At 48.6% G+C, this 15,614-nt stretch overlaps 1 protein-coding gene across 17 annotated transcripts in view; it reads left to right on the top strand.

Moving 5' to 3' along the window:
- Ttc7b (tetratricopeptide repeat domain 7B) overlaps positions 1-15,614 on the top strand; it is a 220,068-nt gene that overhangs the window by 185,507 nt on the left and 18,947 nt on the right. For all 17 annotated transcript variants that reach the window (NM_001374711.1, NM_001033213.1, XM_006515326.3 and 14 more), the window contains 2 exons: positions 2,612-2,752; positions 9,585-9,787. In NM_001374711.1, coding sequence (NP_001361640.1) covers positions 2,612-2,752; positions 9,585-9,787 — 344 coding nt within the window. The remainder of the gene's footprint in view (positions 1-2,611; positions 2,753-9,584; positions 9,788-15,614) is intronic.

Here is a 15,614-nt window from a genome sequence, read left to right as displayed (position 1 = left end):
GTTAGAACCAGACAGTGTTTGCATCCTGGTTTTACCGCCAACTGACTGTATGGCTTTGGGTGGTGACATGACCCCTCAAGTCTCAGTTCTGTCACATAAACAGAATAAAGTGGCATCCAAATGTAAGGTGGTCTCTAAACCCAATCCGTACCACCATCATCTCCATGTGCCAGGCCTTAGTCAGAGTGAAACGTATCATTATATTAAACATGAATTCATTCTGACATAGTATAGATATTGCAAAGAAAAATAATTTAGTCAGGAATTCAGTAAGGATCTTGTAGTTCCTTTGTTGAACAAAACAGCTAATCCCAAAAGCAACATTAGCTCCTCCAAAACCACAGGCCCTTTAGCAAGGGAATCTGTAGGTAGGTTGTGGAACAAAGTTTGCATAGCACTGCTATAAATGTAGTGCATTGTTTATTCTTAAATAATCAAATAAATGAACATATTAAACATGTTTTAGTTCCTAATGTGGCAATACCATTAGACAAGGCCCAATATATCTCTTTGGAGTCTTCATGATTTTCTAATATCCAAAACAGATCTGAGACCAAAAAGTCTGGAAACCTCTTCCAGAGACCTCAAAGCCAGTGAGGTCTGGCTCAAAAACCAAGGTGGACAGCTGTAGGAGTAACGGCCAAGGTTACCCCTGGCTCTGCTCACTCACACATGTGCATATGCACCAGCACACACATAACCGTGTACACACATACATACACACACACACACACATACACACACACACACACAGAAGGTTACAGTAAAATGCAAGCAAAAATACTCGTGATGGCTGAACCATTTTGCTATTTTTAAAAAATAATAACTCTAGACATACTTTGTCTAAAGCAGGGTAGACTCACAGCAAGGCTTCATAGGTTTCTCCTATGCAGAGTCACCATGTTGCCATCGCTTTCTTATTCTTGGGCAGCAGTTTTCTCTGGAGAATCCCAAGGCCCCTCCTGGGGCTGCTGCTTCTCTAGGGTCCTCCAAGGCCTGTCTGTTTGTGATTTATCCATGGAAGATAGACTGACTTTCCTTCTATAGATTTTGGGTTCTATCTATCAAGCCAATCAAAGAATCCATCTTCCCACCTTTTTGAAACATTTGCACAATACGAGTGGTCAGTTGTTATTCTAACAACCACTCTTGGTTTTAGTTTTGGTTTTTTGAGACAGTCTTACTGTGTAGCCCAGGCTAGACTTGAACTCACAGTCTTGCCCCAGCTTCCTGAATGCCGGGATTAAAGGCATAAAATACCATGTGCAGTTTGCCATGCATATTAATAGTAATAATAATAATAATAATAATAATAATAATAATAATAATAATGGTACATTCAAAGACCAACTGAGACTTCTTATGCTTACAATTTTGTTTTAGCATTATATAATTTATTTGCAAAATGAACATTTATACATTTATCTTTACATGTTGTTATTGTTGTAAATTTCATAAGTTGACAGTTGTTACCAGTAACTACATTGCAATGTTTGTCTCCATGATGAACTTCCTGATGAATGATAAGATAAAAATGTTGTAGGTAAGCCAGGCATGGTGGCATGTGCCTTTTGTCCCGGCATTCAAGAGGTAAAGGCAGACAGATCTCTATGAGTTCAAAGCCAGCCTGGTCTACAGAGTGAGTTCCAGGATGGCCAGGGTTACACAGAGAAACCTTGTCTGGAAAAACCAAAACAAAAAAAACCAAACCAAACCAAACAAACAAACAAAAAAAAAATGTAGGTAAATGTGTCTATGAGTAGTTCTAAATTGAAATAATAGCGAACCTTTCTCTCAGTTCTGAACCGTGCTGCTAAGAGCAAATGTTGGGAAGAAGTGGGGAGCAAGCTCTTGGTTAAGGATTCCATTCCAGTTTTGATTCATGCACCATACCTGTGCCTTTGCCTGGAACATGTGCCCAATGGCCTTTCAAGAGAACAGACTTTAGAAAACAGACAGGAGTATACTGGAAGCCCAAGCATCGCCCTTTACTCCAATGTTAGCCTGAAGAACAGGCAACTGCTGTATACAAAGAAGGCGTGTACGTTTTCTCCGGGGTTAAGTCAAGTCATAGGATTGATTCTCCATCCATGGTGTTGCCCATCTCTTGAAGGGAAGGATGTAGTAATTAGGAAGTTTCTGGGTTGTCCAGCCATCTGCAGACACTACCTTAGGAAGCAAGCATGGCCGTCCCCTGCTGTTGCCCATGCAGTTGCTGGGTTTTGTCCCTAAAGACGACAGGGTGCTTTGTAACATCCCTCTGTAGCCATCCCTGATGCTGTTTGTTAACCTTGAGTCCCTGCTGTGTCGAGCTGTGTTCCCTTCCTGCCCCAGCACTCACATCAAGAGGATTGAGCTCCAGGAGCATGCTTAGCATAGCATGTGCCCTTTGTGTTGACTAAAGGACCAGCTAGGCAGAGGTGAAACTCAAGTTCTAGGCTATCATGGCTGGTCCCCACTTCTTTAAGAATAATAACCCACATCTTGGGGAAAGGGTATGTGTATGTTTGTACCCATGTCTTTGTTTGGGAGGGGGTGTCATTGGTCAGGTATGAGGTTCGTCGCCCCCCCCCCCCTTTAACCCCTAACACAGTCTTGAAACCTCCCACAGGCTCCGTCCATGCCACATCAGTAGCAGCCTCAAGAGTGGAGCAAGCACTGTCAGAAGTGGCCTCATCTCTGCAAAGCAGTGCTCCCAAGCAGGGTCCACTGCATCCCTGGATGACGCTGGCACAGATCTGGCTCCATGCAGGTACCACTCCCACTCTTGACCCCATGGGCCTCTTCCCATTCTTTCCCACAATCCACAGATCCTGAGACTGCTAGCTTCCGCAGATGCCCATTCCACTGTTTAGCCCTGAACTCCTCAGCTTTGGGGAGAACTCAAACTGCCATGCCCAAACTGACATTGCATCTTCATCTCCTCCCTTGATCCTCCTCAATGACTATGATTGACCCAGGCAGTCAGTAGAAACGTGGACTGGGGATCCCTGAGGGATTTTCAGGGCAAGGGGTTCTCGTACTAGAGAGGGGTCCAGTGTTGCACCTGTGTATGTGACTTCTACCTGAACTATTTCCCAGCCGGTAGACTCCAGCTCTGCCTCACCTCTCAGCCTCAGTTTCTTCATCTATATGGCAGCATTGGAAAAGTACCTGTCTGCTAGGTCAAGGAGCACGGTGCTTGGCATGTCTCAGCGTTGGGTCCCCAAGTCCCAGGGCAATGGGACGGGAGCGTTGATGGTACAGATGCCTTCCTCCAGGGCAGGGCAGGGCAGGGCAGTGGTTGGTGCCCCTGCTTCCCTCCACAGCCATGCCTGGTAACCTACAGAGAGGGAAGCAGCTGCAGCAGCCTCTGATCTGGAAACCGACCCAGAGGAAGTGTGATCCCCTGTGCCCTGGTTTCATGTCACAGGTGTCTGTGCATGGCTACCCACACATTTTACGTGGCAAGCTCCCAAGAAAGTGATGATTATTAGTGTATATGCATATTTCTATTTCTGAGAACAGTAACCTATCTCTTGAGTTTAACCACTTCATCTACATGACCCTGGTGGCCCCTTCTTAGGCTCACCACCACCAGGGACATGCTTGGAGCCTAACTGACACTAGGAAGAGTGCCTGTCACCACCACAAGATACCCATCTATTTCTGCCTTCATTCTCTGGGCCAGTCGTGTGATGTCCTACCTTGTGTGTCCCTTTAGGAGATATGCATGTGTGAAAGTGTGGCCAGCCACAGAGCTAGCCCATATACATTCTCCGTGTTGGCATCCTTAATTAACCCATAACACTGCTATAAGTTAACAAATTATATTCATCTAAGTACACAAGAGAGCTGATTCCTCTGTGTGTGTGTGTGTGTGTGTGTGTGTGTGTGTGTGTGTTTCCTTCTCCATCCACTCCCCAAAGAAGTCAAGACAGGCTGCCTCTGAGAGCCAGGGCCCAGCAGGAGGCTACTTCCCAGCTTTCTCTAGAACAGCCTATACCCTTCACAGAGTGCACACATTCTACAAGGTTTAGAGAAACTGAATCAGGCCCTGACTTCCAGAGCTGTGGAGCGTCTGGGTGTTGGGAGCATGGTCTTACCTGGTTGGTTTTTCTGGTGAACTGACTGAGTAGTGGACCTTGTGACGGGATCCTGTGGTGACATGGCCCTGCATTTGAGTCTGTTGGGAAAGAAAGGTCTCTCTGAAACAATGGTCAGGTTCTAGCCATCTGTATTGGGGTTTCTGGGCTGTATCTGTGGTGGCAAGAAAACTGTGAGCATGACACATGAACCTCAAGGCCAGCTGCGGCTCAGGGAGTGAGGACACTTGACTATAGGGGGCCCGGGTAGTGAAAGCCCCTCCGTTTACCACCTCCTCATTCATCTTGGAAGCTTCTGACCCCAGGACCACAGACTTTCCCTAGGATGCCTGGTAGCCAATTCAGCTTGGGCCATGCATGTTTGTGTTTTGGTTTGTTTAGACAAGTGTCACAAATTCATTTAAATAATTTTTCAGATAACGTACTTTTCTGCCACACAGATGAACATGTGGGAAAGATGTAAAGTGAAAAGGCTCCCTTGTCCCTGTGCCTCAGTCACCTGCTGCAGACCCTGGTGGCAGTTCTGGCACCTTCCAGAGGATCTACCCTCTCTGCTGCCCTCTCCTCATGTCCTCAAGTCAGCCTACATGGTGCTGACTTACGCTCCTTACAGCTGCACAGTGTAAATCCACGGTAGGCAGCATCATGATGTCAGCAGTGCACACACTGTGGATTGGCGTCTGCATCATTTCTCATCATTTCTCATTGCAGACAGCACTTCAGTACGTGTACTGACACGGATTGTTCTGTCTCTAAGGTCAGCTCCACAGAGTGGATCTGATGGGTCAAACGATGCATCCTCTTTAGTTTGGATGAATGTAGTCATATGACCTCCCACAGAGCTGGACTGATTTCTATTCCAGTAAACAGCATATGACTGTATTTTTTTGTCTCTTTGCCAATACCATGTATTTCAAAATCCCAACTGGATGCGTGAAAGATGGTGTTTTTATTGGTAGCTCACAGTTTTACCCACATATCTTCTTAGATGTCAAGCGTCAACTTTTCGCTCATAAGCCACTTACTATATATTAAAGACCTTGTGTGTGTGTGTGTGTGTGTGTGTGTGTGTGTGTGTGTACACAATGGTGCACATGTATGTGTGCACATAGAAGCTAGAGGACAATCTTGGCTATTATTCCACATAAAGTTCCTACCTTGTTGGTTTGAGGCAGGATCCCTCACAATCCTAGAACTCAGTTGGTGAGTTAGGCTGACTGGCCAGTGAATTTCCCTTCCTCTTAGTGCTGGGATGCTACCAGCATGCCCGCATGTCTGGCTTTTTTTTTTTTTTTTTTTTTTTGAGTTATGAGGATTAAACTCAGGTACTCATGCTATAAGACTAATACTTTGCCAACTGAGCCACCTCCCCAGTCCTTCTGTTTTGTTTGTACCCCCACCCACTCAGGATTATGTTTTTTACAGCATCTGAGCTTCCCATTTCACTTAGAAATCAGCTCACCAGATTTCAATCTTTTCTCCTAAAAGTGCCAGGAATCTTGTGGCAGCATTTGTGCTTGGCCTCCCATAGAGAAGGGCAGGAGAAGGGCACCCCTGCCTTGTAGCAGGGGAACCCCTCTGAAAAACTGAACGTGGCACAGTCTTCCAGGACAGAAACCAGGAGAGCATGGTGGTACACCTCAGCACAGACCCACTGCATCTGAGTGAGCCCTTCTCTCCCAGACACAGCTGGCCTCCCTGTGTTCATTGGAAAGTCAGACAGCTCCCGGAATTCAGCACCCAACCAGACCCCTTCCAAGCCAGGCAGCTTCTGGGTACCCACATTGGGAAGGCAGCTAAAAGTGCCTTTGCGGTAGGTGGTTAATTCCTGCTTGCTACTTACTAATAATTATAGCTTTCACTTTGGCACCTCGCACAGCCGAAACCAGCAGCTATTCTTAGATGTGCAAGATCAGATTTTCTGATTTCTGCTGGGAATTTGAAGCTGTGATACTGTCACAATTTCCTTAGCCTTGACCCCTTCCCCTCCTCAGCTTCTCTCAGCCACCATGAGGTTCATCAGCGGAATCTAGAGGCAACTGTGGTTGGCCACCATGAGGAAATAAAGACAGTTGCTAGACACGTGGCATATGGGCCAATACACAGGGGTGTACTAGACACAGAGTTCTGGGGATCAGCCCTGCCCTTCATCACCAGCCTCTTCATCTGTGGGGTCTGAGTGAATGCTCTTTACCTTTGGTATAGCTGGCACTTTCCAAGCACAAGGTGTGGTTCAGACACTGTGCCAATAGCTCGGTGACTTGCTTAGTCCCCGTCCTAACTGAGGTAGAGCTGCCAGGTCACTCATCTCAGGCTGCAAGACTCATGTGCCACCAGGAGGCCTAAATTCAGAACCAGCCGTGCAGCCCACAGCTCTGCCTTCCGTCGTTCTCTGTAATGTTGTCGAGTGTCTGGTTGTGTGCCAGGCTCCGCAGCACAGTGGTCACGGAGACAGATACTCAGTCCCTGCCTTCCTAGGGTCTGCAGATGCAGAAGCCTGGGACGTCCATGTGCCAAGTACTAGGAACAAACAGTGCAGCTCCTGTAACCCTTGGGAACAAAAAGTCTTGCCAAAGCAAGAAGCAGGAAGCAATCGAAGTTTGGTCAGCACCGGAGAGGAACAATGGAAGAGGTGCAGTACCACCCAGCACAGCACAACTTGAAAGAGTCCTGCAGGCAGCAGAAGCTCTGAGAGGGGAAAGACAGTGCAGTTCTAGGACCCAAGGGGAGGCAGCAAGTCCTGTGGCCAGGGTCAGGTCATCCACGTTAGGCTGTTTCAGGCAGCCATGTTAGAATCTTTGAACTCTAAATCCTAGAGTCCCCAAGAAGCTATTCAAGTGGGAAAGGTCTGAATGGGACTTTAAAAGCTCTCTCCAAGTAAGTGTGGGATGACAGAAGGCAGCAAAAGGTGGGGACCTCAGAGGAGAGTTGAGAGTGTGTGTTTGCTGTTTATCTCACTGTTGAAATAAAAGCAAATCCATGCCTGTCTGGACTGCAAAGTCGGGTCAGAACCAGTCTGAGGAGTTAGTAAGCCCCCAAATCAAACGTAAGATAAGGACTGGGGGAGCAGCTCCATGACAGAGTATGTACAGCTCTGATTGCCAGCACACACTTGTAGCTCCATGATAGAGTATGTACAGCTCTGATTGCTACCACACACACATGTAGCTCCATGGTAGAGTATATATAGCTCTGATTGCCAGTATACACATGTAGCTCCATGGTAGAGTATGTACAGCTCTGATTGCCAGCACACACATGTAGCTCCATGGTAGAGTATGTACAGCTCTGATTTGCCACCACACACATAATTCTGACTCCTAACTCTTGCAGGTAGGACACAGGCAAGTTAGTTCTCATCCCACTGAGCAAAATAAGGAAATTGGAACATTCACACTAGATCACATAGTGAGCTGCTCAGTATGCAACAAACACTAATCACTAGGGAAATCGGAGTATATGTCTGTATGAGAGAGGGATATGTCTATGTGTGCTACATGCATGTGTGCATTGGTGTTTGGAAACCAGAGGGTTCTAGGTGGCTTTTCTGTGGCTGTCAGTTCTGTTTTCTTGAGACGGAGTCTTATTGAACCTGGAATCTGCCATTTTGGGTTATGCTGGCAAGCTAGCAAGCCCCAATGGTCTTCTTGTCTCTATCACGTCACAGAGCTGGGGTTATGGACACCTGGCTTTTTAGATAGGTCAGAGGATCTGAACTCGGTTCCTCAGCTTATTCAGCAAGGTTACCTACTGAACATCGCCCCAGGCCCGCCCAGGAAAAAACTCTTCTGCTGAAGGCTGTGTGGCATAAAGACAAGTTATCCAATGCATCTGCAGGGAAGGAGTTGCTGGGGGCCCAGACAAGATCAGTCCACTAAGGAGGGGTAGACTAAAACCATCCACCCAGGATGCAGGCAGAGTGAGTGACAGGAACTGCAGGCAAGAGAGTGCACCTTCCCTGCAAGAAAAGTCCCTGTGGATCAGTCGGCACAGGGGATCTGAGGAGGTGGATAGGATAAGAAGGCTGGGTGTGAAAAATGGCTGGCAAAGATGCTAATGACAATTCAGATAACCCATTAAAAACCAGTCAGCACCCAAACACAAGAATTGTGTGTAAGTAGACCGGGGGGGGGGGGGGGGGGGGCAGGGCTCAGCCCAGCATAGAGCGCCAAGAACACAGCTTGTCAGTGTGGTGGCAGTGCTCTGCCTGGCAGGCTTTTGGCTCCTCCCATTAATGAGTCAAGGACTCTAAGACTCCACCCAAGAAAATTCCTGAGTCAGAACCACTGGGTCATGGCCTAGAAGGACTGAGGTGTCTCACTCTCCCACTGAGCCACTGGGAAGGAATGACTCTTGACAGTCTGGCACAACCAGGCACAGACCCAGAGACAAGGAGAAGCTGTGTGGCTAAGGCCCTGGCAAAGACATTTGGCTAAGCCATCAATGAGAGCAGGCATAGGTGTGCTCAGCTTGGGGACTGTAAGGCCCATCATTGGGTCTGTCCCAGAAATGTTCAGAGAAAGCCAATACTACAACAGACTCCCCACCTCTTCTCACTGCCAACCCTCACAGACAGAGCAAAGCAACTGGAGAAATGGAGGCTGGGGAGGATGGGGGCCTTCCTGGGCCCTGAAGGCTTGGAAGGGTGACAGGAAACCACTCCAGTGCTTGCCTCTTCTTAAATTTTGTATGAAAGAGAATGTTCCAGGGAACACAGCAGGCACTTCTGTACCCCAAACCCCCTGTGTGCATCCTGCTAGGACATCCTGCCCTGTATGGTGTCTCTCCAGGTCTGGGGTAAAAGAAAAGGGTGAGAGGGGTCTGTGTGCCTGTTGGCTTGTCCCAAGTGACAGAGACTAGCCAGTGCTGTGCTCTCTCACCCAATCCTCCTGCCACATACAGGTGACTTGAAAGATAGATCTGCCAGCAGCTAAACCAAGTTCAGTTCTCAGAATGTCTCTAGCAGACTGCTCCTTGGAGTTTCATAATGAATACCCCTTCTGGATGTACTAAGCCCCCAGAAAGCCCCTTTGGCATCCTTTAGCCTCTGAAGAGCAAGCTCCAGAGGGCAGAGCCCTTTTCAGTGCTTGGCTGTGTGCCTCTGGTCCACTTGTCCCTCAGCTCATTTCAACCCTTTCTCTGTGATGAGCAGAGCTAAGGGTAGTGTCTGTCCTCATGCTGAAGGGCTTTAAGTAGACCCTGGGACGACTGACTGTCCTCAGAGATTGGGGCAAAGCCCAGGCAGCCCTCATTGCTTTCAGTTTGGTAGTGACATATGCCTGCCCTTCAAGGACCAAAGCACAAATGACCTGTGCACAAGTGGTCACAAAAGACTGTTGGCCTATGGCCATGTCCAGGGTAGTAGGGGACAGCTGGCTCTGAGCTGTGCCAAACTCCCATAGGGGAATATGAAAGTCCCAAAGCTGAGTACCAACCGCTCACAGGGTCTCTGAGGGCAGTGATCCAGGACAGCATCTGTTTTCTGCTCTGCTCCCACAGCTGAGGTCTACATTGGCATTGGAAAGCCTGCGGAAGCTACAGCCTGTACCCAAGAAGCTGCCAACCTCTTCCCAATGTCCCATAATGTCCTCTACATGCGGGGCCAGGTTGCTGAGCTTCGAGGACACTTCGATGAGGCCCGGCGGTGGTACGAAGAAGCCTTATCCATCAGCCCTACTCATGTGAAGAGCATGCAGCGACTGGTGAGTCTGAGACCCAGGCCAGGGTTCCCATTTCTTGGATTGCAGCTCTCCTCGGACGCAGCAGGTAGCCTACGACCCTCATACCCACTGGTTCCCAAGGCCAAGTTAGCCGGTTGAAACATAACATGGCACAAAGCCAACAGGCAGATCCTGTGACACCCTGGGAGGTGACAGTGCATAGCCAACTGTCTTACCTAAGGTACTATTAGGTGCAATGGGTCAATTAAGTCAGCAATCAGTATCACCCTGTGGTTGGTCACCATCATTGTCACCTGGACATCTGCACTGCTTGCAGTAACCACCCTAAGGGAATATCCATACCAAATACTCCTGAGGGAGCCGGAGACTCGGGTTTGCCTCCAAGGTACTGGCCAGTAGACTGCACCCCGTTATAGGAAGGGAGGGGTGCCCCCGAGTTGCCCAGAAGGGAGGTGTTTGGCCAGTTTCCACCCCCATGTATACCTGAGGCAATTTCAGAGATACATGTGTCCTTCCCTGGGTGCCCAAGTGAGAAAAGAGCACCTCTCCCTGCTGCTCCACCTCTGGGGACAGCCATCTCTGAGAGGTCTTAGAGTAGGCCACTTGCCAGCTTGGTGTCATTCCAGAAGGTTGTGGCTAGCAGGGATATGCACGGACGCCCTCCGTAACAGGGCATTTCTGTCCGTGTCTCCAGCCTGTGAGATTCTGAGCTGAACATGAAGGTCTGTCTTCGGAGTCGGTGGAAAGCCACAGGACCTCTTCTGGGCCAGGGCACCAGTTTCAGGTTCTGAGGCAGTTTGGTTCTTAGCAGAGGGTCTCTCTTGTCTAACAGCCCACAGGAAAGTGGATTGCCTTGTCTTTCACATCTGTGGCCCTCAGGAACTCATGCCTCATCAGACAAAGGTGTGTGAGATGGGGTCAGGGGAACTAGACACAGAATCCTGGGACAGACATCAGGTCCCAGTCGAGCCTCGCACAGTCTTTAGCCCCAAGAAGAGCCCAGAATCTCTCTGTGCCTCCATGCCCTTTTTGCAAGAAGTCCTTCTGTTAGACTGGCTGTGTGTTTAGGACTAAGAGGACATGGTTCTGTAACTAATGGTAAAATGTGCTCAGAAGGACCCCATAGCCCTCACAGCCTCCCTGTTTCTCATTGGTGCCGTACAGTGCAGAGGACTGAGCTGTGACAGGGGACTGAGCTGTCACTGGGTTAGGTCTGAAATTGAACCTGTTTGTTGTTTAACCTTCAGGACCCATGGCATTTCTGTGACTGGGTGGCTATTTACCCACATGGGCTGTGTGAGAACTAAACAAAATGGCTGAGTACGAAGCCTCAAGAGTCCCTGGTACCTAGTAGATGTTCACTAAATAGAAAACCAGAGGCAGTCATCTTCAGTTTCAAACATAGACCAAGCCTGGTAATACTGACAGTCACTCACCTTTTTCACTTCCTTCTATGAGAACTCGACAGCTTTATAAATACTTTTACATATTATCTAAACATCACTCTGTTTGATTAAAGATATTACATGGCTTTTAATTTTTGTCTCACTATTGAAAGAGAGAAGTTTTAAGAGCTTTTCGGTCTCCCAGCCTTTGCTAGAACATTGCAAAAGAATTAAATCAACACAAAGTGCTTGGTCCTTATTAAAAAGAAGTACACTTCTACCTCAGGGCCGATGGTGAATTATTCAGAGAAGTGTTTCTTATTCATCCCCAAGGGAAACACTTGAGACAAAAGATCAATAGGAAAGTCACCTCAGGAGAGGTTTTGGGTTTCCCCCTTAGCTCTTCAAGCCCCAGCTCCTGGCAAATGTTTTCCTTTCTGAGGAAACAGCCAGGTGGCCATCACAGGGGAAGAGAGCCAGGCAGGGCCTCTGAGCCTCCCCAGGCCTGATGACACTAGCCACCTTGGTGGTCTTGCCAGTGGGGACATACTAATCTCAGACCCTGAGATCTCAGACCCGGTGTATCCTGGTGTCTTCATCAGAACGGAGGCAGGCTTGGGGCAGCCTGCTTGCAGATTTGGGGCAGTTCAGCTTCTCTTGCTCAGCAGCTCTCCCCAGTACCTGTGGTCAGGAACTCCCAAAGAGCTTGCAAGACTCCTTCCCGGTGATCTTGTACATGACACTCACTGCCGGTGTTTTTCCCCCTAGCCTCAGCTAGCCACAGCTGAGGATAGCCCATCCACAGCCAAGGGCAAAATTCCTCCTTCTGGGATGCTGGGTCCTCTAGTACCTGCAGAGAATCTCTGGGATCCACAGGTCTTTAGCCTTGAAATATCAAGAGACCTTGCCCCAGCTACTTAAAGCAGAGCAGGGTTTTAGTGTCTGAGAGACCAAGAAGGTGGCTCACAGTTTATTGCAGGGCTACAGGTTCTGGACAGGCCTGGGCTAGAATCCCAGTGCTGTCACTCATTGCCTTTGGAGCTTTGGGGCAAGATGGTCCTCTCCTTGTGCCTCAGTTTCTTCAGCTATACAACTGAGAATGTTAGCACCAGCTGCTCTTGGAGGCTAATTACACGATGGCTCACAGGAGTCTTACACATCTCACAGGAACCAGGCTAGTCTATGAGTCTCTGAACTCCTTGAAAACAGAGAACAGCCGGGCAGTGGTGGCGCATGTCTTTAATCCCAGCACTTGGGAGGCAGAGACAGATTTCTGATTCAAGGCCAGCCTGGTCTACAGAGTGAGTTCCAGGACAGCCAGGGCTACACAGAGAAACCCTGTCTTGAAAAAAAAGAAAAGAAAAGAAAAGAAAAGAAAAGAAAAGAAAAGAAAAGAAAAGAAAAGAAAAGAAAAGAAAAGAAAAGAGGAGAGGGGCAGCCAGGCCTATGGGGGCAGCAAGAGGCAAACAGTGATGAGCACTGAGTTTCCCAGTACCTACAAGAGAGCGAGAGCCACCTCGGGAGGCTAGGCCACAGCACACTGTGCCACACCAGGGCCCATAAAGGTCAGGAGTACCAGTTGGAAGAACATGGAGCAGAACTACCATAAAACCAAGAAGGTCCCAGGATAAGGAGGCACGTGAGGTACACCATGGGGCACAGAAAACCTGAGGACAGAAAATTTGTCCACGGCAGCCCCAGTGCTCAGAATGGAACAGAGAAGTTGCCAGGAGTTGTCTGGCAGGCAGAAAGCCATGTTGTCTATCACAGGTGGACACTGGCAGCTGACAGAGGGCACAGTGAGCTGCAGGACACATGCAGGGGCCTGGGCTGACACTAAGAATAGAGCCTCCCTACCTTCTAGAGGTGTAAGCAGCACTTGCTGCATTATGCAGAATGCAAATGTGTTTGCATTGTTAAAAAGCAAAGGTGAGGCAGATAGCATTGATGAATGTGAGTGGAAAGTCAGACTGGAGAGATAAATGGAAATGAAACTCAAGGGAAATAGATAATCTCTAACAGTTACAGCCATCACATATGGTAAAAAGGTAGAAAAAACAAAGGTGTTGCCCAGTAGTAATTAGTTAGCCCAGACCAGGGGTCAGGGGCTGAGTGTGGACAGTTATTAAGCAAGCAATAAGTTTATGAGACAAGGAATTGAAAGCTGTGGAGGTATTCTCAGAGTGATCAGACTTTTACCAAGAAAACCCGAAGGAATATTTTCTAATGTTAGTTTGCATAAATGTATAAATTTGCATTTATTTGCTATGTTAAAAGTCTAACTCACCGTGCCTGCAATGCATTAATGAAACATGGGCAGGCTTTTCCCAAAGCGGCCATTCTGTATTTTGAGTGGAGGGAAAGGAGAGGAAGGTACACAGTGGTGGCTAGGGGTGGCCTCGGGGAGAAGATTGTCTGCTGGAGCCAGACTGTGCAGGCCAAGGACAGGCATGGAGACGGTACAGCCAAGGACACAGTTACCAGGACAGGAACAAGTTCTACAAACAGGGATGTCTGGCTGCCCTCTGATCACATCAGCCTGGGCCTTTGAGAGCAATGTGTAAGGTGGACAGGTAAGAAAGGAATAGGGGCTTTCTGAAGCAAAGGTGGAAGGGAGTCAGGAAGCCTTTGAGGAGAGGAGTCAGTAAGACCAGAAGGGAAGGTGTTGCTGGGCAACAAGCAGGGACGTGAGGGTCACCAGGAGGCTTGGACCTGCTTCCGCAGTGCTTGACAGGGTGAGAAAATGGTAGGAAACAGGAGCAGACATGGGGCTCATTCAAGGTCTGTTGAGTGGACAACATGGGGGCAAAGATGCTCAGAGCATAGTAGAGGATCGGAGGCTGGGGGGGGGGGGTGCAGTGCACAGTGAACCAGAGCAGGGGCCAGCTAACACTGATGCAGGAAATGTGGGGTTTATGAAACATGAAACCTTTCTCTCCCATCCCAGATGAGCATAACAGTGCTAGAGTCCTAGACTAACCAACAGCCACCAGAACAACTTGGGACCAGTGGCTTCCGGGTCCTTGTCTCCAGAACTCAGTGACATTCACAGAAAACAGGAGAGTGAGCTTGACAAGGAATTTCATAAGATTGTAGTTGGGAATGTAAGAGAAAGAGGCAGAGCTTCCATACAGCAGGAATGAGTCCTAGAAAATGGGGTGCCATAGAGATGCTTAGTCTAAGGGTCTTTTGAAAGAAACTGGACTGAGGCATGGGTCCACCGGTAAGAAGTCCGCTGCCTCTCAGTTTCAGCCACATCTTCACTTATAGTTTCCAGGCAAGGGTGCTCATTTAGGTCGTGTGAAAGGAAAGAAAGATGGCCAAAAACCTGATCAGGAACCCAAGTCCCCTCTGGCCAAGACAGAAAGAAATAAGACCACTTCCAGCTTCTGACCAGGACAGCTGGAACTGTCTACTTTTGGGGTCTCTGCCCTAGAATAGCTTAATCAACACTGCTCCCACCATTCACCTCTAGCACAAAAAGCAAGCAGAGAGAATCAGTGTATGCCCCAGAGGAATGAGCAGTTCTCCAAGACAAGGCTAGACAAGGCAGAGACCAGCTGAGGACAGCAAACCAAAAGCATAAAGAGATCTACCCATGAACGTTGACGCTCCAAGACATGCCAGGGACAGGAAAAGGATGGGAGCCATTGTCATTCAGTGATAGCTCAGAGAGGGCAGTGAGATTAGGAAGGTGCAAGACATCAGAGTTCCCTGGAGGAAGATAAGGTAGCAGTCTGTGAGGGGTGATGAATGGGAGGGAGCCTGCCACCTGCAGCTGCTTGCAGGAGGTCACTGCTCAGTGCAGAGCACAGTCCAGGGCTCTCTTGGGGAGGAGGGGTACACAGGCTGTGTGAGAGGGCTTTCCTGGGTCTCGTGTTTTCTGAAGCATAGGCTCTGGGATGGCCACAGGTGCATAAACTCAAGAGGGAGAGCATTAATGGCAGGAAGAGCCTACGGTGCTAGGAATGCCCCTTGCTGCCCTATGTGGATGGCAGGCTTTACAACACGAGGTTTGCTGGCACCTGGCACCTGCACTATGCCTCCATTTTCAGTTCTTCGAACAGCTCTTAAGGCGTCTCATCAAAACAAAGCTGTCCACACACACTGTTCTGCCATAATGGCCTCTATTCTGAAGTTTCAAGTGGAGACCTGATGTGAGCACTGACTTTAAACTGTCTTCAAGCTCTCAAGCCTGTTTACTGTGTCAAAACTTCCTCCTGTAGGGCGTGGTGGCTGTGAAGCAGGGAAAGAGGGAAGCCTCTCTTAATAAGGAAGCTGACATTGGCTTCATGAAACTTGGTGGGTTTTTTTTGTCTCCAGTCCTTGGAGGTGTCTGTCTGTCCCCTGAGATAGAGGGAGTTATGGTGTCTTATGATTTATCATCAGAAGTCTGTCTCCTGTCTCCTAGCGTATTCCTGTTGGGCAGAGAGAGACTAGGGCTGTAGGGCCTGCCAGCCTCT

The sequence above is a fragment of the Mus musculus genome, chromosome 12 (genome assembly GCF_000001635.26).
Source record: "Mus musculus strain C57BL/6J chromosome 12, GRCm38.p6 C57BL/6J".
NCBI lineage: Eukaryota > Metazoa > Chordata > Mammalia > Rodentia > Muridae > Mus > Mus musculus.
Note: the sequence above shows the minus strand (reverse complement) of the source record. Positions and strands in the feature narration are given on the sequence as shown.